This window comes from Vulpes vulpes, chromosome 1 (genome assembly GCF_048418805.1).
Source record: "Vulpes vulpes isolate BD-2025 chromosome 1, VulVul3, whole genome shotgun sequence".
Lineage (NCBI taxonomy): Eukaryota > Metazoa > Chordata > Mammalia > Carnivora > Canidae > Vulpes > Vulpes vulpes.
Window position 1 is genome coordinate 128973638 of NC_132780.1, and position 23751 is coordinate 128997388.

Consider the following 23751-nt stretch of genomic DNA (forward strand, 5'->3'; position numbering starts at 1 on the left):
AACATTACTACATATATGACTAGGAACACAAATACATAGATACAGCAAATTAATAGCACTTATGTATAACTATTTATATATACATGTTATATATGTGTATTATATATAGGGTATGTGTATTTATGTACATACACATATATAGTCAATTCTTTTTTATTGAAGGATATTTGACATACAATATTATAGTAGTTTCAGGTGTGCAACACAGCGATTTGACAACTCTATACATTACACTATGTTTGCCACGGTAAGTGCAGTTACCGTCACCATACAACCTTATGATATTACTGTTGACTTATGCTGTGCTCTTCATCCCTGCTGCTTATTTATTTATAACTGGAAGTTTGTATTTCTTTTTAAAAATATTTCATTTATTTCTTCATGAAAGACACACACACACACAGAGGCAGATACACAGGCAGAGGGATAAGCAGGCTCCATGCAGGGAGCCAGACAGGGGACTCAATCCCAGAACTCCGGGATCACGCCCTGAGCCAAAGGCAGACACTCAAATGGATGAGCCACCCAGACTTCCTTGAAGTTTGTATCTCCTAACCTCCTAACTTATTTTGTTGATCCCCACAACTACTTCTCCTCTGGCAACCACCAGTTTGTTCTCTGTATTTATGATTTTGTTTCTGTTATTTTGGCTTTTGATTGTTAGCCTGTTCATTTGTTTTGTTTTTAGATTCCACATATAAAGGAAATCATAGGGTATTTGTGTTTCTGTGTCTGACTTTTTTCACTTAGCCTAATACCTTCTGGGTCCACCCATGTTGTCAAAAGTGGAATGATATCATTCTTTTTTATATACCACATACAATGGAATATCACTCAGCCATCAAAAAAAAGAAATTATGGCATTTGCAACAACCTGGATGGAACTAGAGAGTATTATGTTATGCAAAATAAGTCAGTCAGAGAAAGACAATAATCATGATTTTACTCCAATGTGGAATTTAAGAAACAAAACAGAGGAACATAGAGGAAGGGAGGAAAAAATAAAACAATATGAAATCAGAGAGGGAGACAATTATAGAAAACAAACTGAGGGTTGCTGGAGGGGAGGAGGGTCGGGGGATGGGGTAACTGGGGGATGGCCATTAAGGAGGGCACTTGATACAATGAGCACTGGGCATTACATACAACTGATGAATCATTGAACTCTACCTCTGAAATTAATAATACTATATATGTTAATTAATTGAATTTAAATTTTAAAAATGAAATATTCCATATATACCACGTCTTCTTTATACATTCATCTATCAATGGACACTTAGGTTGCTTCTATAACTTGCCTGTTCTAGATAATACTGCAATAAACATAGGGGTGTTTGTGTCTTTTCAATTTTGTGCTTTAATTTTCTTTCTTTCTTTCTTTTGCTTTCTTTCTTTCTTGATCATATGATATTTCTATTTTTAACTGTTTGAGGAAACTCCATATTTCCCACAGTGGTTGCACCAATCTACATTCCTACCAATAGCACATGAAGGCTTCTTTTTCCCTACACCCTTGCTGATGCTTGTTATTGCTTGTCTTTTTGATATTAGCTATTCTGGCAGGTGTTAAGGCGATGATCTCATTGCAGTTTTCATTTACATTTCCTTTATATCTGTGATAATTATGTTCTATAAAGTTGATGAAAACACTGAATTAGTGAATACTGGCCACTACTCCTAGGGAAAATACAGGAATAGGTTTCTACAAGCCTCTAGTCACAATACTTCTGTCTGCTGATCAATATATAATCTTGTTTTTGTCTGCTTCTGTTTACATATACTGTATTTAACATATATTGTTGATTTGCTATAACTCATGCCTGAATGAAACTTATCTAACACACATGTCTTCTCCATGAGGCACATCACAGCTATCTTGTTTTTAGGAACACGAGAGAGCATTTTGGTGCTACACTTGAGGGTTATTTTAAACAGCAATTTAAAAATCATAAAAAAGCACAAATGTTAAAAATATGACACTAAATAGGCAATACACTGTGAAGACATTTTTTTACTGTATGAAAGCTACAACATTAAAGGCAGAGGGTCACCTTGGTAGACTTGTTGGAAATACATGAGCAGCACAACCTGAATATTTAGGGAAATCTGCATGTGTGTGTGTGTATATATATATATATATATACACACACACACATACACATATATATCTGCATGTATATATACATATATATTCATGTATAAAATTTATACATAAATATATACATACACACACAAGCATACGTACATACATTAGGTACTATTACTTAAGAGTTAAAGTTTCAGTAAGTTATAGTTACTGTTCCATAGTAATGAAAGAATAAATGCAGTGCGGTAAAGACACAATATCCTTTGGCAATAGAGGCTGAGATAAAGGACACCCTAAGATGTGTTCTAAATCCCTAAGTGGGAATCCCTGGGTGGCGCAGCAGTTTGGCGCCTGCCTTTGGCCCAGGGCGCAATCCTGGAGACCCGGGATCGAGTCCCACGTCGGGTTTCCGGTGCATGGAGCCCATTTCTCCCTCTGCCTATGTCTCTGCCCCTCTCTGTGTGTGTGTGTGACTATCATAAATTTTAAAAATAAATAAATAAATAAATCCATAAGTGTTGACTAATTTTCTTTTCCTTTCAGTTCATTTTGATCACTTATGTCTTATTATACATGAGAATTCACTTCCTTTATTTGTTTTCTCTAAAAGAGATATAGCCAGCATGAATTGATTTATGAATCAGAGGGCCTTGTCAAGTTAAATACAATGAAAAGATTAGGAAAAAAAGAAATTTCCTATATCAAAGTGGTTGTCCTCACACATAACGGGCCATTCCCAGCAGACCTCCAGATAAGCAGAAGCAAATCAAAACATCAAAGAAGAATGGTATTTCTGACATCCAAGAAGCTCTGCTGGCCTGTCACACATCTGAATTAGCCTGCTGCTGGGACATTCATTCATACTTAACACCTCAGAGCACTAGATTGGCCTTGCAATGACATGCTACTTCTGACCCTGAATTAAGCCATGAACTGTCACCACATGTGCTCCTGAAGTGTGTGGCATGGAGTTCAGCCACTTCCTGCCTCAGCATGTCTGTCACAGGCAGTTGCCTGTCGATGGCCTGTCAGTCTTGCTACTGGGCCAAGCACTTACCGTGACAATACTATAATGATTTGGGAAGGTTTTGGTTGGATAGACAGCTCTCATGTATTTTGAATGAATTCCACATGTTTCTGCAACAAAGCACAGTGAGAAATTATGTTGATTGTTTTCCCATAAGTTTTCTTTTTTTTTTCCCATAAGTTTTCTTTATAAATGATAACTTAAACCTAAAAATTTTCCAGAGAAATTAAATACTAACTAAAGAGTGGAATAAGGATGGAAAAGAGGTTGAAATCCTGATGCCCACAATTCCTCCATCTGAAAGTCAGTTTTGAGTAGAGAAGCGAGCCAAATCAAGGGTCTAATTTTTCTGTAAAGGCCAGGTAACAAATATGTTAGGCTTTGTAAATCCAAATGGTCTCCGTTGTAACAGCTCAACTCATCTATCATCTGTTGAGGTCCCAAAGCATCCATAGACACTATGTGAACAAATGAGAATGGCTGTCCTCCAATAAAAGTTTTATTTATGGATGTTGAAATTTCAATTTCACATAATTTGTACGTCACAAAATATTCTCTTCTTTTTTTCCCTAACCATTTAAGAATGTAAACAATTCTTAGATTTAGTAGGCCACACATACACAAAGTAGGCCACATTTTGTCCCTGGGCCACAGCTTGCTGAACTCTAAGCTAAGCATACCCTAAATTATAGACTGCCACCACCTTTGTTTTTGCTGCTTCTCTCTTTCTGACCCAGGTCTGGTCATTATGGTGATGAGAAGTTCTATATCACATTTGAATCCCAGCTAAGAGTTCTCATATGATAGTATCCAAAAGAAAAAAAGTCAACACAACTATCTAGGTAACTGAAAAGGAATTTGACTTGAATGAGAGCATAAGCCCATCTCACGTAGTAACATTTACAAAATGAGCTAAGTTTACTACTTAGTATTTTCAGTAAAGTTTCCACCTGTGGCAATATTCTCACGTGGTACTGACATACCTAAGTGTGAGGCCTGTCCGGTACTTATATTCCTAAGTATAATTAAAAATTAACATGACTTTTTCTTTTTTAGTCAATACTACCAATAAATATATCTCATCCTTAATCAGAGAAAGACACATTTATTATTATTAAGAAGTCATATGATAAACAAACAAAGTGAGACCAACTTTACTTATACAATGAAAGAATTTAAGTAAGGTGAAAAAACAAAAAATAAACAGAAATATAAAGTCAGCTTGGTTTATTTTCTTTTGTTTTTTTTTTTCTCTCTCTTTTCTCCTTTTTCCAGTACAACTTGTTTTTGGCCACTCTGCACTGAGCAAAATGACTAGAAGGAAAAACCACAAAAGAAAGAATCAGAAACAGTACTCTATCCCACAGAGTTACAGAATCTGGATTACAATTCAATGTTAGAAAGCCAATTCAGAAGCAAAATTATAAAGCTACTGGTGGCTCTAGAAAAAAGCATAATGGATTCAAAGACTTCATGACTGCATAATTTAGATCTAATCAGGCAGAATTATGAGAATAAATGAGATGCAGAATAAATGAGATGCAATCCAAACTGGAGGTCCTAAAGAAGAGGGTTAACGAGGTAAAAGAACGAGTGAGTGCCATAGAAGACAAGTGAATGGCAAGGAAGGAAACTGATGAAAAAGGAGAAAAACAATTAAAAGATCATGAGGATAAGTTAAGGGAAATAAATGACCGCCTCAGACAGAAAAATCTACTTTAATTGGGGTTCCTGAGGGCCCCGAAAGGGACAGAGGACCAGAAACTGAGATAATGCTCTGCATCACTTGCCTTCAGGGAAATACAAATCAAAACCACAATGAGATACCACCTCACACCAGTGAGAATGGGGAAAATTAACCAGGCAGGAAACCACAAATGTTGGAGAGGATGTGGAGAAAGAGGATCCCTCTTGCACTGTTGGTGGGAATGTGAACTGGTGCAGCCACTCTGTAAAACTGTGTGGAGGTTCCTCAAAGAGTTCCAAATAGACCTGCCCTACAGCCCAGCAATTGGACTGCTGGGGATTTACCCCAAAGATACAGATGCAGTGAAATGCTGGGACACCTGCACCCTGATGTTTCTAGCAGCAATGTCCCCAATAGCCAAACAGTGGCAGGAGCCTCAGTGTCCACTGAAAGATGAATGGATAAAGAAGATTTGGTATATGTATACAATGGAATATTACTCAGCCATTAGAAATGACAAATACCCACCATTTGCTTCAGCGTGGAAGGAACTGGAGGGTATTATGCTGAGTGAAATAAGTCAATCAGAGAAGGACAATCATTATATGGTCTCATTCATTTGGGGAATATAAATAATAGTGAAAGGGAATAAAGGGGAAAGGAGAAAAATATGAGTGGGATATATCAGAGGAGACAGAACATGAGAGACACCTTTTTCTGGGAAACGAACAGTGTCCACTGTTCGTGAAAAGGGTGGTCGAAAGGGGGGGGGGACTGGGGGTTAATGGATGACAGGCACTGAGGGGGGCACTTGACGGGATGAGCAGTGGGTTTTATTCTGTATGTTTGCAAATTGAACACCAATAAAAAATAAATTTATTATTTAAAAAATGAAAAGGCAGCCTACAGAATGGGACAAAAAAAATAGACGGGAAGGGAGAAGAAATGGGTAGGAAATATCAGAAAGGGAGACAGAACATAAAGACTCCTAACTCTGGGAAATGAACTAGGGGGAGGTGGAAGGAGAGGTGGGCGGGGGGGTGGGGGTGACTGGGTGATGGGCACTGAGGTGGGCACTTGACGGGCTGAGCACTGGTTGTTATTCTATGTTGTCAAACATAGAACACCAATTGAACACCAATAAAAAATAAATTTAAATAAAAAATAATAAGATGAATGGATAAAGAATATGTGGTCTATGCATGCAATGGAATATTTCTCAGCCATTAGAAACAAAAAATACCCACCATTTGTTTCAATGTGGATGGAACTGGAGGGTATTATGCTGAGTCAAGTAAGTCAGTCGGAGAAGGACAAGCATTATATGATCTCCTTCTTTTGGGGCATATAAAAAATAGTGAAAGGGATTATAGGGTAAAGGAGAGAAAATAAGTGGCAAAAATCAGAAAGGGTGACAATATATGAAAGACTCCTAACTCTGGGAAACGAACAAGGTGTAGTGGAAAGGGGGATGGGGTGACTGGGTGACGAGCACTGAAGGAGGCACTTGACGGGATGAGTCCTGGGTGTTATACTATATGTTGGCAAATTGAACCCCAATAAAAATATATATATATATACTTGTTAAAAAATAATTCTTTTAAAAGAAGGAACTCCTACAAAATGCAACCATATGGATGAACCTTGAGGATATTAAATAAAATAACCCTGTCACAGAAAGACAAATACTACACAATTACACTTATATGAGACATATAAAAGATTCAAACTCATCAGAGCAAAGAATACAATGGTGGTTGCGAGGTTCTGTAGGGAGAAGATAGAGATCTGCTCATCCATGGGTATAAAATTTCATTTACATGAAATGAATAAATTCTAGAGACCTGCTGTAAAATATTGGGTCTGGAGATAATGATATTGCATTATACACTTAAAAGTCTATTAAGTGTTTAGGTCTCATGTAAAGTGTTTTTACCACAATAAAATTAAGAAGGAGGAAGCAGACAGCAAGTGGCATCCGCTGTGGAGAATCTAAGAGTTCTATTGTTCATTAATGCAAACCTTGCTAAGTCTAATCTTTAAAAGTCTGCAAATGTTGCCTGCCAAATACACCTGTACTACTAGTCTTACTTTACCCTCAGTTTCCCACCCAACTTTCCAGGTAACATGACTTGTAGTTCAAGCCAAATCACTTCTTTCTTACCTGACAGTTTCCTGTTCTTGGGCCTGACCCCTTTTTTTCTGCTTCCACCCGCACTCAGATAAGACAAAAACCTAACTTGCTCACTAGAGTTGAGTCTGAGTCCTTTTAACCATCAGAGATATGACTCACAGTACTGTGGTATTAGTTCATTCTCAGTTTCTGTGACCACTATCACAGTTACCCAACCCAGGTAGCTTGATGGGATAAAGGAACAGGAGGCTCTAGTCTTCCCTAAAGTAAGTAATGCCTGTGGTCACATACCTCACCTCAAGCCTACTCTTCCCAGGAGGTCCTAATCCTAAGCCTTGTCACATCTACTCTTAATCAGACCTCCTGAAAACAAACAGCCCATTTTGCTTCATAGACATAATTAGTGATTAGTCTACACATTAAAGAATCAAAGTAGGGCAGCCCCGGTGGTGCAGCAGTTTAGTGCCGCCTGCAGCCTAGGGCATGATCCTGGAGACCGGGGATCAAGTCCCATGTCAGGCTTCCTGCATGGAGACTGCTTTTCCCTCTGTCTGTGTCTCTGCCCCTCTCTCTCTCCTCTCTCTCTCTCTCTCGGAATAAATAAATAAATCTTAAAAAAATAAAATAAAGGATCAAAGTATTGTCTGTGTGACTTAAAAAATACACATTAAACCTTAGAAAGGGAAAACTCTCAATAGCCCAATATTTCGCTGGTGTCATTTCCAACTCTGGGTGGGATGAGCAAATCAAATAATTCCACTTCAAGTGGGGTTCAGTTCAGCCTGGCTAGCTAAATTCCCTTTCAGATACAGAACTTGATACCCAGATTACCAAAGAAAATGCAGATAAGGAAATAGAAACTGGCCAAAGTAACTCAGTGCTTCAATGACATGTCCTGAATTTGGAATCAATTCTGTCAGAACCCCAAACTCTCACTGTTTTTGCAAAGGATATGCCACAGATAGTGAGAGGAAAAGGAGATATCACTGGACACACATTAATAAAATACAGGATAAATGGCACCTTGTGTTAGAGGGGGACACAGTCCATCTTTCTATAGTCATGGGATTTTAGAGCTGGAATAAACAGTAGAAATCATTAGAGCTAATCCTCTCATTTTACAAATGAGGAAATTAAGACCCAGACAAGGGAAATGAGTTACTTAGGCTCAAACAGGTATTTTTTTAGCAATTTTTGAAAAAAATAAAAAGCACACCAGTAAATCTGAGAAGTCAAGAGGTCCAGGCAGAAGGGGAAAAAAGAAAGCATTGTAGGGCAGTAAAGAATATAGACCCTGGAGCCAACCCTCTGGTTCTAACTATGCTCTGATACATCTTGGCTCTACGTCCTTAGGTATTTAATTTCTTTTTCAATTAACTTTATAAAAGTGTATGAAGGCCAAGTGTCCTAAATAGAAGTGTAACATCCTGATAAACATGATAATAAAATCAATAATAATAATAATAATAGCTTAAAATCATTCAGTGTGTATTACATTTATGTTCTCATAATATTCCTATCAGATAGGAAGGGACTATTTTACAACTGAAGAGAATGGGCAACAGTAGGTGAGGTCGGCTTGCCCAAGGTCTCCAGCTAATAATAAGCAGTGGAGACAGGTTCCATGCAGTTTAATTGCAAAACCAGACATAGATACCAGATGGACTTTTTGCAGTCTGTTTTGCCACTCAGTCTCCTTCAGGAATCCTGTCCTTGCTGGTACATTCTTTTTGCTACAACCCAGAATTCAAGTCAGACAAACACCACTTTCAAGACAGTGTATGTGAGCAGATTTCCACAGGATGGAAATAATATTTAAATACAAAACAAATCACAATAAACAATCAAAAAGATGAACCCTGCTACCAAAAAAGTATGGAAATAGGTATCACAATTGGTAAAGTCCTCAGGATTTTTGGAGGACCTGGGAGAGGGCAAACTACTAATATGGAAGGTCAGGAAGAAAGATACCCATCTACAGATTGGCTAAATAGGTGTCCTTAATCTTTGTGTGCCTGTGGTTTTGGAAGACTTACTCAGTTTATTAATATTAGGTATGAGGGCATCCCATGTCTGCAAATATTCAGCTCTAAATCCATCCATGGAGAACAAAATAACTGGTGGCAGTTCAAATCTGAAAATGGAAAACAAAATATTAGTCTGTTATTTTGATTGTCAAAACAATAAAGATATTTTCCTCTAGTAGTTACAATTCCCTAAATCAGAAAATACTTAGAAAGTACAGCAAGAAAACAATCCTGGAAACCACATCAAAAGATGTGCATCAAAAGATGAATGTCCATCAAAAGATGAATGGATAAAGAAGATGTGGCTTATATATACAATGGAATATTACTCAGCCATTAGAAATGACAAATACCCACCATTTGCTTCGATGTGGATGGAGCTGGAGGGTATTATGCTGAGTGAAATAAGTCAATCGGAAAAGACAAACATTATATGGTCTCATTCATTAGGGGAATATAAAAAATAGTGAAAGGGAATAAAGGTGAAAGGAGAAAAAATGAGTGGGAAATATCAGAAAGGGAGACAGAACATGAGAGACTCCTAACTCTGGGAAATGAACAAAGGGTAGTGGAAAGGGAGGTGGGCGGGAGGTGGGGGTGACGGGGTGACAGGCACTGAGGGGGGCACTTGTTGGGATGAGCACTGGGTGTTATGCTTTATGTTGGCAAATTGAACTCCAATAAAAAACTAAAATAAGAAAAAAATGTATATATATATATAAAGTGGAGAGAACTCCACCCTGCTTCTCAGCTATTTGTTAATGGAGGATTAACACTCCCTGTTTTCTCACCCTTCTGGACACTCAGACTGCTGGGCTGTGCCACACTCTTCTTTCACCCATGGTGTTTCTCCTGAAAAACAAGATCATAATCCTTAGACAATTGCACCACAGAAAAGAAATATGTTCAATGAACATGATTTTTCCAAACTACTTTGTTCCAAACTACTACTTTGAACATAGACTTTTCCAATGACTAAATTCTTCCAGAACTTATTAAGAGCAATATATTCATTCCCAGCCCACATATGGATTATGTAATTACCTGGGAGTATATACCTTTATCTAGCTTATGCCTTACTATTCATTTTATAACATAGTAACAGTAGCAGTTAATTGGTAGAAAAGTAATAGCAACATCACTGAGAAATGCAAATCCTTTCTGTTCCACCAGTAGTTACAATATTTATGATTTCATTCCAACATTCTTTCAGTTGTATACATAGTCTCTTTCATTCTCTTTGAGCCTGCTGCACATTCCAGGTGGTTATCTCAGGAATGACCTAATTACTCTTTAATATGTTCATGTTACACTTATATGGGAGTCATATTTTTGTTTTTGAAAATTATATTTTGCCAAGAGGAGAGTTGGAACCAGGAGTTGAATAACCTAGACTGGCCAGGAGTTGATAATTGCTGAAGATAGGTGCTGGACATATAGGGAAATCATCATACAATTTTCTCCTTTATGTATGTTAGATTTTTAAAATGTAAAAGTGACTATCTGGTTTCTTGTACAAAAAGTACTCAAATGATGGGAATCCCTGGGTGATTCAGTGGTTTAGCGCCTGCCTTTGGCCCAGGGTGTGATCCTGGAGACCAGAGATTGAGTCCCACATCAGGCTCCCTGCATGGAGCCTGCTTCTCCCTCTGCCTGTGTCTCTGCCTCTGTGTGTGTGTGTCTCTCTCTCTCATGAATAAATAAAAGCTTTTAAAAAATTATTCAAATACCTTCAAACTACTATCTGAAGTTTTAATTTTGGCAAAAAATCATGTAACATCTTTAAACAAAGTGTTAAATCCTTAGAGAAAACATTTACATTTATTTTGAAAAATAAACTGAAATGGTAAAATTAATTCCATCAAAGTACCCAGTAAGTGGTGGTGGTAAGTGTCAAAACTGCTTATAACAATTCCTGTTGTTTCTATTAAATTCCAGCAATGTGCAATGGATTCAGTGGGAAATTTGACCATATGAGCCTTATAAGGATGAGTCTTGACATAGAAAATTGAGAGTTATAACTTTAAGGTAGAAGATAGGAAAATAGAATGGTCAGAGGCACTGTGGTCAGTGAACTTACAAGAAATTATGCTTGCCTTCCTGAAGGTAGCAGAATTTTTAATGATGAAATAGTAAATGTCCAACAATAATTATTTGAAAAATAAGTTAACATTTCAGGCATTTATTTTTCCTTTTTGATTGCTCTTTTAGTTGATTTTCAATTATATTTTGTAATAAAAATGGATTCATCCATTGGTGTGAAATCTATTTTCTACAAAGAGTTTATAGTTAATGTTTCTACCATAACATTTTCCTACTATTAAAAAAATCAAGTTCAACTTAATCTTTTTTTGTCTAGAATTATTAAAATTTTAAATTAGTAAACCTTTCCTGGATATGGCATTATGAAAAGGGGGTTGATAGCTTGAAGCAATTGTGTTGCTTTGTGTTTATACACATTTTTCATAAATTTCATTAGATGTTCAGAGGATTGGCACTTTCTAAAAAAAAAATCTAAAAAAAAAAAAAATCTACAGTAACTCACTTAGGGTTGGAACCAGGAGTTGAATAATCACATCCTAATCTTGGTTCTGCATTAACTCTCTGAAGGTCCTTAGTCAGTAATTTAAACATTCAGGACACCAGTCATTTCAACAGTAACTTTGGTTTAACAGACTGATAGAAGGACCGGATAACCACTTCAGTCATATTTTAACTTTAGGATCTGCCATCCGCTATCTCAAACCACAGATATTTCCAGCATAGTCATTGGTCTGGAGAATGCCTCAACAACCAATATGGAACTTTAATCTTTCTCTTCTTTTCATAGTATCTATGCTATTAGTTCCCTCTCTGTGTGGTGCATGAGCTACATTTCTTCCCATAGTAAACACATTGCCATTTCTTCTACACAGAAGAGACCTACTCTGACAGAGTAGGTCAAGAAACTCTCATTTGTTTTAATTTATGCCAGCTCTGGAGTCACTGAACACACAGAGGTAAATGGGTCAACTTCCTCTGCTTACCTTGGCAGACACTCTTATAGTCAGTACAGCAGTCTTTCCTCTGCAGACAATCATCCGAACAAGAGCAGAGGCTGGACTCTAGTCTGGTCTCCCCACAACGAAATCTATTGCATGTCCATATTCGAGCTGTAAAATCACACGATTCAGTTCCCAGCATTTAACTTACTGTTAAGTATCCAATAGCATTAGAGTGGTCCCTATCCAGGGTAACTGATATTCTTATAAAAAGGGGAAATTTGGACACGAACCCCCCAGACACACAGGAAAGACTGTGATGACATAAGAAAACTCTCTGTGAAGACAAAAGCAGAATCTGGGGTTATGCTGCCAAAAGCCAACCATTTCCAATGACTTGTAACCCACAAGAAGCTAGGAGAAGGGCAAAGAAGGGATTTCCCTCACAACCCTTAGAAAGAAACTAGCCCTGATTAAACTTGCATCTTGGATTTCTCGCCTCTAGAACTGAGAACATGGATTTCTGTTACATAAGCCCCTCACTTTTTATGTCCTGGCAGCCCTAGCAAAGCAATACATGAGGTGTATGGTAAGCATTTGGACATGTGTTAATGTCAGCAAAACCAACAAGCTATAATGAACTTATCCTCAGAACCCATACTGGATTCCACACAAGTGTCTTCAAAATCCCAACAGCAGTCGCCTCTCTGCTTGCATTCCATATCACACCGGCAGTTCTCCAATCCTCTGAATGAAGAATCAAAACATTTCTTCCTGCAACTGCCTGCGGGAGTGGAGGAAATAAGGAAACCAGTGCTTAAAAGTTATATGAGGGACATCTGGGTACCCCAGTCAGTTGACCATTTTACTCTTGATTACAGATCAGGTCATGATCTCAGGGTCATTTGGTGGAGCCTGGCATCAGGCTCCACACTCAACAGGGAGTCTGCTTGAGATTCTCTCCCTCTCCCTCTGCCCTTCCTTCCCATGCTCACTCTCTCTAAAATAAGAAGGGGCATCAAGGGTGGCTCAGTGGTTTAGGGCCACCTTCAACCCAGGGCATGATCCTGGGGTTCTGGGATCGAGTCCCATGTCAGGCTCCCTGCATGGAGCCTGCTTCTCCCTCTCCCTGTGTCTCTGCCTCTCTCTCTCTTTCTCTCATAAATAAATAAATAAAATCTTTAAAATAAAAAATAAATAAATAAGTAAATAAGTCTTAAAAAAAATAAAAGAAGTTCTCTGATATCTCGGAACTAGATGGTAGAAGCATACAGAAGAGGTACCTAGCACAGACCAGGTCAGACAAATAGATACTTTTGAATTGTGCTGTATGATTCATCAGTGTGAAGTGGTAAGTAATAAGTGATTTTTTCCCCAGGACTCTAGAGAGGTCCCAGATGCAAAAACACCAGGCACCATTAAGGGAAGATCAGAGGGACAGGCAGAACCCTCCTGCACTGTTGGTGGGAATGTGAACTGGTGCAGCCACTCTGGAAAACTGTGTGGAGGTTCCTCAAAGAGTTAAAAATAGACCTGCCCTACGACCCAGCAATTGCACTGTTGGGGATTTACCCCAAAGATTCAGATGCAATGAAACGCCGAGACACCTGCACCCCGATGTTTCTAGCAGCAATGTCCACAATAGCCAAACTGTGGAAGGAGCCTCAGTGTCCATCGAAAGATGAATGGATAAAGAAGATGTGGTCTATGTATACAATGGAATATTACTCAGCCATTAGAAACGACAAATACCCACCATTTGCTTCAACGTGGATGGAACTGGATGGAGGGTATTATGCTGAGTGAAATAAGTCAATCGGAGAAGGACAAACAGTGTATGTTCTCACTCATTTGGGGAATATAAAAAATAGTGAAAGGGAATATAAAGGAAGGGAAAAGAAATGTTGGGAAATATCAGGAAGGGAGACGGAACATAATGACTCCTAACTCTGGGAAACGAACTAGGGGTGGTGGAAGGGGAGGAGGGTGGGTGTTGGAGGGGAATGGGTGACGTGCACTGAGGTGGACACTTGACGGGATGAGCACTGGGTGTTATTCTGTATGTTGGCAAATTGAACACCAATAAAAAATAAATTTATTATAAAAAATGTATATATATTTAAGGATCTGACATATATAATCAGAGAATGTAAATTATTTTTAGTGCCTGCACTTTGCCATTAAGTTCCTAAAATGTCAACAGTCTGGTCTTACTAAAGCTTGCTTCGAAGTGAAAAAAAAAAAAAAAAAAGGAAGATAGTAGGGCCGCCTGAGTGGCTCAGCAGTTAGGCATCTGCCTTTGGCTCGGGGCCTGATCCCAGAGTCCCGGGATAGAGTCCCACATTGGGCTCCCTGCATGGAGCTTGCTTCTCCCTCTGCCTGTGTCTCTGCCTCTCTGTGTCTTTCATGAAAAAATAAATAAAATCTTAAAAAAAAAAAGAAAGTTCCCAGAGAAAGATCATGAGCAATCTATAAAACATCACAAGTCAGAATGGTATCAAGTTTCTTAAACACAGCACTGAAAGCTAGAAGATAAGAAAGCAATGTCTTCATATTTCTAGAGGAAAATTATGTTCATCTGGAATTCAGTATCTAGCCAAATTATTAAGTGTTAGGTTCTTATGACAAAGATGAGTACTCAAGTTATAGCTTGTATGTATCCTATTTTAAGAAGCTACTAAAGTATGTTTTTTAGCAAAATGAAAAACAAAGAGATCAAATAAATATGAGATCCAATTCAATGAAGGGTCTAGGGGAACACCAACCATATGTCAAATTGAGAGAGAGTAACCAACACAATTTGGAGCAGCAGGGTATAAACAACAGTTAAATATAAAAGATAACACTCTATACCTACATTTACACTGCCCAAAATGAGAGCCAGATAATGCCAAGGATTGCTGGGGATGCATGGTAGAGACAGAGAAGGCTGTGGCAGCTATTCGAGAAATCAATCTGGGGTTACTCACCCAAGCGAAAATACAGACCCTAAGACCCAGGAATTCTATTCCTGGGTTGATGATGAAGCAATCTCCCCTAGGTCCATAAGGGAACCTGCAGGATTTATGTAGTGTAAAGGGACAAAAGTCAACCTGAGTATCCAGCACTGAGGGAGGGCACAGGTCAGATAGCATATTGCGATACATGCTAAGTAATAAGTAGATAGATGCATAAGAATAGATGTACGTGTAACAATTTATATGGATCTTAAGAAACATTTGGTTAAAAAGTAACCAAAAAAGCTAATATACCATTTATACCGATGGCTTTTATTTTTTTTAAGGTTTTTTTTTATGATAGTCACAGAGAGAGAGACAGAGACAGAGACATAGGCAGAGGGAGAAACAGGCTCCATGCACCGGGAGCCCGACGTGGGATTCGATCCCGGATCTCCAGGATCGTGCCCTGGGCCAAAGGCAGGCACTAAACCGCTGCACCACCCAGGGATCCCACAGATGGCTTTTACATTTGTATGTCCACTCTCCTACTTTGAAACATTTTCTGCACCTGGCTTCCAGGCAGGACAACAACCACCTGGCTTTCCTCCCACATCCCTGACCAATTCTTCCTAGACTTCATCCATGGTTCTTCCCCCTCATCATACCAATTTTTTAAGGCTAGTGTGTTCCAGTCACATTGCTGTAAATCCACATATGTATGATACTGATAACCACCATATTGCATGCCCATTTGTACTTCCCTTGGAAAGCCAGCCTCATATAATCAGCTATCTTCTGGCTTTTCCAGTTAGACATTTCATAGATATCTCAAATTTAACATGTCCGAAATGAGCTTCTGATCATTCTCCCCAAACCAGCTTCTTCTAGTGTTCCCCATCTCACTTGCAGAAATTCTGTATTTCAGATGTTCATACCAAAGATTTTGAAGTCATTCTTGACTTCTCTCTTTCTCCATATCCACTCTGTCAGTAAAATCTATATACCACATCAAAAGATAACCAGGATCCAAATACTTTTCATCAGCAACAATGTTACCACCCTAATTCAAGACATAGAGCTTGTGTGGATTATTGTAATAATTTCCTAATTGGTGTCTCTGCATCTCATTGCACCCTGCCATTTATTCATAACACAACAGTCTGAATGAGTGTGTTGTAAAGCAAACCAGGGCATGTCATTTCTCTACTCAAAACCTCCAATCACTTCCCATCACTCTCAGAATGAAAGTCTACAGCCAGATTTGACTGAACAACCTGATTGACTTGGCTTCTTTTAGGTCTTTTGGTTGACTCATTTTATGACTTCCCTCCCTCTTCTCTTCTAGTTCACCAACCTCGTTATTCTTTAAATGAACTTGCCAGGCAAGCTTCTGCCTTAAGCCTTTGCACTTGCTTTCTCTTTCCTGGAATGTTCTTCCCCCAAATATCCCTATTTCTCCCTCACTTTTAGCCCTTTACAAAGATTATTTCACATACATCCCCCATCCCACTGTATATCTTATAATCTCCTCTTCAGTTTCACTTACCCCTTAGCATTTTCCTGATCATATTATATATATTTGGTTTATTTATATTTTTATTGTCTATCTTCCATGCTAGACTGTAAATTCTCTGAAGGATGAGTCTATTTTCTTCACCACTATATTCCCAGCAATTAGAATAGTACATAGCATATAGTTAGTGCCAAATTGTTGAAGAATGAGTAAAAACAACACGCACATTAAGGGATAAATTTATAAGAACACATACAAACTCAAACCAGAAAAACCTGTTTAAGAACTCACACTAGAGCTAATTGGAGTGGAAAATGGTAAAAATGGCCCAGGGTTAGGGATTAGGAATCAGTTGTGGAAGAATGAGGGGATGAACATTTTAACAACTCTGGTAAAGGAGGAGCTGGAGTTAAATACCAAAGCCCAGGATGGGAGGTGGAGGGAGTGATGTCACACAAGGACTTATAGACTGAGATGAAAGGACAAGAAAAAGGAACAATGACACTGGGAAATTAGCCAGTAGGTGTACTAATGTAAGGAAAGGAAAAAGCCAAAATAATTGGAGATTGTGTTCAAAGATTAGTGTATGTCTCTTGCAATTAATTTATGTGAATTGGCTATAAAAGAACCAAGAAGGGCAGCCCAGGTGGCTCAGCGGTTTAGCGCCACCTTCAGCCCAGGGCGTGATCCTGGAGAACCGGGATTGAGTCCCACATCAGGCTCCCTGCGTGGAGCCTGCTTCTCCCTCTGCCTGTGTCTCTGCTTCTCTCTCTCTCTCTCTCTCTCTCTCTCTCTCTCTCGATTAAATATAATCTTTTAAAAAAAAAAAAGAACCAAGAAGTGAGGCACACCTGTGCATACTAACACCAGGATAAAATGACCAAAGTAGCCCACCTACATTTGTTAGATCTAGGACTGGTACAGTAGTTCAGAAACACAACAGCCAAGTGACCCCAAAAAAGACAGTAATTGTCCAAGTAAAGTCCACCTTTCCAGTTTCCATGTTACAATGGATGTACTGAAAGTTTGTCAATTCTTTTTTTTTAAAGACGTTATTCATTCATGAGAGAAACACAGATAGAGAGGCAGAGACACAGGCAGAAGGAGAAGCAGGTTCCATGCAGGGAGCCCGATACAGGACTCAATCCCGGACCCTGGGATCACACCCTGAGCTGGAGGCAGACCCTCAACCGCCCAGCCACTTAGGTGTTAATTAGGTGTTTGTTAATTCTTTTTTTTTTTTTAAGATTTTATTTATTTATTCGTGAGAGAGACAGAGAGAGGCAGAGACACAGGCAGAGGGAGAAGCTGGTTCCATTCAGGGAACCTGAGGTGGGACTTGATCCCAGGGTCTCCAGGATCACGCCCTGGGCTGAAGGCGGTGCTAAACCGCTGAGCCACCCAGACTGCCCTGGGGTTTGTTAATTCTTAAGGGAAAACATAACTGTAAATTTGTCTGTTAATCTCACCAAGAGTCCCCCTAACAAAGAAGCAACAAGACCTTCCCAAAGAGAGTCAAATCAGAAATTCACCAGCCAGATTAAAAAGGCGAATAAATTATCTAATATTCAACTTCATACTTCCCCTTTGTAAAAAAGTACCAAAGCAATGCTTCACAAGATATAGAAAATGCTTTTCATATAGTCACTTGTAAATGGTTGTTAACTGTACATACTGAATGGATATGGCAGCTTGGGGGTTTGATATTCTGATAAAAATCAATCTCCCATTTCTTTTTGCTTCTTATAAGGAAAAATAAATAAATCAACATGAAGTATTTACTCTGCACTACACTTCAAGAATGGAGCACTGCCTGGCCAAGAAATAGCGAAATTTCAGGGAGGGAGCAGTACTAACATCATTGCAGGAGGTCCTGGGAGGTAAGCAACCAAGACTTTCAAGACCAAGTTCACCAAGTTTATCAGCAGAAAGGAATGAGTAGAGTAGGTGCCAAGACAGAAGAAGCCTTTGATCCAGTTATCAAAGTCCTCTACAAAGGTAAGGACAAATACAGGGAACAAACAGGAATGATATGAATCTCAAAGGAACAGGGGGTGAGGGCAAAAGACTAAAGTCCAAAATGACTGGATAATGCTTACCACACACATGGGCTCCTAATTAGTGTGGTGTGGTAGGACGAGAAGCCTAGGAGGAGAGTGCTCCATGCTGGAGACAGTGGGCTCAGGAGGAGAGACAGGTTTCAAGGGGTAAAGGTAAGAAGAAAGGAGAAATAAGAAACTGTGTTGAGAAAACACTAAGGAGTATACCTTGCTCTTCTTGTCTCCTGAGTCCAAGCCCCAGGCCCAATCCAAGTGACACAATCACCAACAAAGCAAGAAGAACCTAGTACAAAAAAAAAGAAGTGACCTTTTACAATTTTTTAAAAACATAAAAAGGAACAAAGATCCCTCCCTCCCTCCCTCTCAGTGAAAATTAAAGGCACACAGCTTGCTAATTATGCATAACACCAGATCCAACAATGATAGAGAAATGTACTTTTTATTTTTTTTATTTTTATTTATTTATGATAGTCACAGAGAGAGGGAGAGAGAGAGGCAGAGACATAGGCAGAGGGAGAAGCAGGCTCCATGCACTGGGAGCCCGACGTGGGATTCGATCCTGGGTCTCCAGGATCGCCCAGGGATCCCGAGAAATGTACTTTTTAAAAAAATGCCTGAAAATAAGAAAGCTTTGGGAAGAATTTTAAAGTAATATTTATTATAGATCTTCAAATTCAAATACATGGGTCCTGGTTAGTTTAACCCCAAATTTATTTAAAGTATGAATGAAACAATCGGAGTCATTTACCTTTGCCCATTTCCCATTCTTAACTAGATACTTGTTTCAAGATCATTTACCTAAAAGCATTCCTGAACTATGAAATCTTTAACACCTCACTCTTAGGGAACAGAGGTTCCCCCTCCCTCCTATCTCTGTCTTATGGATGGAAATGGAAATGCTTAGCACATGTAAAAATATAGTGTCCAAATAATTCACTGGCAAATGATCCACTTTGATCTACAGCTCGGACAAATGACGTGGAAGCTCTGTGACCAAAGATTGTGTGTGTCTTTCATTATCACTACTGCTGACAAGGCTCTACGGTATAGTGGACTTTATGCGATGTCTGGAATTAAACTAAGATATAAATTTTTAAAGATTTTATTTATTTATTCATGAGAGACACAGAGAGAGGCAGAGACACAGGTAGAGGGAGAAGCAGGCTGCCTGCAGGGAGCCCAATGTGGGACTCGATCCCGGGTCTCCAGGATCACGACCTGAGCTCAGCCACCCAGGCGTCCCAAACTAAAATATACTTAGAGAATTCTTCCCACTTTTTCCCTACCCAGTGAGTCCAAAGTAAGTATGCTAGATGATAGAGCTTGAATAATGTATAACCATAAAATATGAATGCAACAGACACACAAATCCTTAAAAATGTATTTTACAACACTTATAACCTTTGTTTTTAAAAAAATCTCTTTCATAAAAAAGCATCAAAATCTGCTTAGATAATAAAGATCTACATAAGCATTGTGTTTGTTTTCATTCTGAAAATCAACTGGAAAATAAACCTATAACTTTTACTATAGAAGTCGATTCAACAATTGGGAAAATACATTAGAATAGTATAATAACAATTCTTTTATGAAGTCTGAAAGTTAGCCCACGTTTGAGTGATCTTCCAACAGGCATGCATTCAGTGGAGAGAATGGAGAGGGAAAAGTGAATGTAAACAGTTATTAAGCAGCATTGCTACCACTTAGTCCCTTGTTATGATGCTCAAAAGCCACAGGTGACCAAGACTAGGAATACAAAGCAGTGAAACACTGGGGAATAGTACTACAACAAACCTCATGCATCATAGATTTACAAATTGGTATTTTTGATTTTACATTTTTATCTTTGGTCCTTTTGCCATTCAAATTTGATCGAAAAATAAACAGCATCTAGGTGGTATCAGGCTATTCTAGGACATTCTCCTGTTAAATCTCAGTGTCTGTTTCTTCATGACTCTACTTGTTCCATATATTTTTGGCTTGATCCCTGCATTATTCTATAAGTTCCTCGAGAAGGTTCATTTTTAATCTCACATAATCATTTCCTCTAAATATGTAATTCTGAATCAGCTTCTTGATATTGAGGTACATATGTATCTTAAAAAGTGGAGAGGGGGGATCCCTGGGTGACGCAGCGGTTTGGCGCCTGCCTTTGGCCCAGGGCGCGATCCTGGAGACCCGGGATCGAATCCCACGTCGGGCTCCCGGTGCATGGAGCCTGCTTCTCCCTCTGCCTGTGTCTCTGCCTCTCTCTCTCTCTCTCTCTCTCTGTGACTATAAATAAATTAAAAAAAAAAAAAGTGGAGAGGGGAGGACTCAACTCCAAAAACCTCTGAAAATCCAATATTTGGCCTTAGATGGGTGAATGAAGAGTGCTAAAGACACAGCAGATACATTTAAAGTTTTTTAAATGAAACTTTTGTTAAGGGCAGCCCGGGTGGCTCAGTGGTTTAGCGCTGCCTTTGGCCCAGGGCATGATCCTGGAGACCCAGCATCGAGTCCCATGTCGGGCTCCCTGCATAGAGCCTGCTTCTCCCTCTGCCTGTGTCTCTGCCTCTCTCTCTCTCTCTCTCTGCTGGGAGCCGGCGGGACTTGATCCTGGGCTGAAGTCCGCGCTAAACCGCTGAGCCACCGGGACTGCCTCAGCTTCTCTTATACATACCAGTAAACCATTAGAAGGATACAAGGAAGAAAAATAAATGTTGTACAAAATTTTGCTTTCAAGGAGTTATAATGTCTTGAATTCATAAGATAAGGGGATAAATATAACAAATAGCATAGAAGTTAAAAGAGCATTCCAAAGTTCCCAGAAGGATATTTAATAAATAGAATATCATGACAATTTACTTTGCCCTAGTTCCTGGGCTCAATGCTTACATTATTTCATTTACTTCTAGAAACAATGCTTGAGTGACAAAATGATGGTGACTTTAACTAAAGTAGGGAATTTGGGAGAAAATTATGGCAGGATAGGTATGAGAAATTATGGTTTTGCCTTAAGATACTCGATGAGGAGCCAGTAAGAAGGCATTTGAAATTGTGTGGCAGAGGGAGCACCTAGGTGGCTCAGTGACTGACTGTAATTGGCTCAGATCGTGATCCTGGGGTCCTGGGAGTCAGCTTCTCCCTCTGCCTATGTCTCTGCCTCTCTCTCTCTCTGCGTCTCTCATGAATATATGTGCTGCCCAAGCAAGCACGTCTCATGAATAAATAAAATCTTGAAAAAAAAACAATTGTGTGGCAGAAACTCACCATGAAGTCAGACCTACTGGCTTACTTGAAATTCTTGGTTGACAATGTCACTTTTAAGATCAAAAAGATGAGATTGCCTAAAGAAAAGATCTTTAGACAGGGTTCAGTTGAAATACCATGTGCAATGTGCAATGAGAAGATAAATCAGCCAAGAATGCAGATAAACAGAAGTTATAAAAATTAGGATGCCAATACCATCATGGAAGCAAGGGGAGAGAATTCAAGAGAAAATAATAATAATAATATACATTAGTATTACTGTTATAGATGCAGCAGGACAGAAGAGAAGGACTGACTTTCAAGGTGATTCAGGACAGTAAAAACAAGCAGGAAAACGGAGTGGTTGAATGGTGAAACCATCTTTAGAAGTGAAGTAATCTAAAATAAAATAAAATAATAAAAAGAAATGAAGTAATCTAAGATAAAAGCTATAGTCCAACATAAGAATATAAGATACAGTGATTTTAATTTCTCACTCTCTGGTCTTAAAAATATTCATGCAGTAAAATGGTGTCTTGGAAGGGGGTGATTATAATCATGCTAAAGTCAATGCTATAAAGTGTTTTACCACAGATCCCAACTTTTTAGATTGATCAAATATTAGTTTGTTACTCACATTTTTTTTAGGCAAAACATGATTAAAATATTAATTCGGCATCAGGGTTGTCAGAGGGGATAAAACTAAATGCATGCACTTAAAACTTTACACTTAAATAGCAACACAAATGGAAATGGGGAGTCATACATTTAACATTTGTCATAAAGCTACAAAGATTAAAATGAAAAACTGTACTTACGATACAGATTATTTTATATTTCGTAGCAGTGTTCCTCTTAACAGTTTCTTCCATTGGTAAAACCAGCATAGACTCCATTATTGTATAAACCCGTTTTACTAGAAGACAGTAGTACTCCTTCCTTTTTCTAGTCCAGCAAAGAAAAACTGAATGAGTTACACGGCTGTGACTAACTTTCAAATGTTTGGAGAGATTATACCTCTTCAGTGATTGGACAATGAAAGGAGAGGAAGAAAGTTGTAATAACAAACAGTGTCAAGAGATAAAAGTTCATGGGACACCTGGGTGGCTCAGCAGTTGGGTGTCTGTCCTTGACTGAGGGTGTGACCCTGGGGTCCTGGGATCGAGTCCCACAGCAGGCTCCCTGTGTGGACCCTGCTTCTCCCTCTGCCTATGTCTCTGCCTCTCTCTCACTACTCTCTCCCTCTTTGTGTGTGTGTCTCTCATAAATAAATAAAAATCTTTAAAAAGAGATAAAAGTCCTTTTCCAGGACACTGTAGACAAATATTAAATACTGATCAAAATATAAATAAAAAGAGATCATAAGATTATAATCAAGTTTTAATACAATCTGACCATTTGTTTTCTTCAAAAATAATCTGGAACAAAAGGCCTTGTTACAGAAATTCCAGGGAGTCTCTCATTTGTATAAACTTCATAGCACAGCTGAAAACCAACATATTAAAAATGTGCTTTAACCATATAGGAATCCCCAAACTCTGTTGAATTTATATGAAGTATTTAATTATATAATAATTGTATCTTTTATTTCACAGAGGTTAAAAGTTTGATATGTTTTCATACGTTTTATCTCATGTCAAAGTTAATATCCCTTACAAACATTTTATTCCTATTTTGTAGTTGAGTAAAGGTCTGATTATTCAAATTAAGATCTATGACTTTCTTGTTCCAAGTCATGTATATTACAGATGCCAGAAGTGGAACTGAAATCCGAGTCTTCTAATTCCCCAAATTCAAGGCAATTTCCCTAACCAAATAAACTTACTCTTTCCTTATTTATATAGACCAGAGCATCCTAATACACACCTCTCCCTAAGAAAGGGGGGTACAGGTTATGACGAAAGAAGCTCAATTAATAGCAAATGTAGCCAAAGAGAGTTATAGTAAATGGTGGGCATAAACTCTTCCAGTTTAAATGACCCCAAGGCAGTAATTCTTAAAGTGTAATTCCATGAAACATTAGTCCTAAGATAACTTCCTTGGTCAATAAAAACTTGAGAACC

The 23751-nt window shown here is 38.6% G+C and overlaps 1 protein-coding gene across 1 annotated transcript in view; it reads right to left on the reverse strand.

Annotated features, from left to right (window-relative positions):
- ENPP3 (ectonucleotide pyrophosphatase/phosphodiesterase 3) overlaps nucleotides 1-22584 on the reverse strand; it is an 84660-nt gene extending 62076 nt beyond the window's left edge. Inside the window, exons 1-7 of the mRNA XM_025990642.2 lie at nucleotides 22507-22584; nucleotides 18665-18740; nucleotides 12607-12729; nucleotides 11991-12116; nucleotides 9756-9816; nucleotides 8974-9071; nucleotides 3147-3226 (exon numbers count right to left, since the gene is read on the reverse strand). Coding sequence (XP_025846427.1) covers nucleotides 3147-3226; nucleotides 8974-9071; nucleotides 9756-9816; nucleotides 11991-12116; nucleotides 12607-12729; nucleotides 18665-18740; nucleotides 22507-22584 — 642 coding nt within the window. The remainder of the gene's footprint in view (nucleotides 1-3146; nucleotides 3227-8973; nucleotides 9072-9755; nucleotides 9817-11990; nucleotides 12117-12606; nucleotides 12730-18664; nucleotides 18741-22506) is intronic.
- Nucleotides 22585-23751: the final 1167 nt, after the last annotated feature.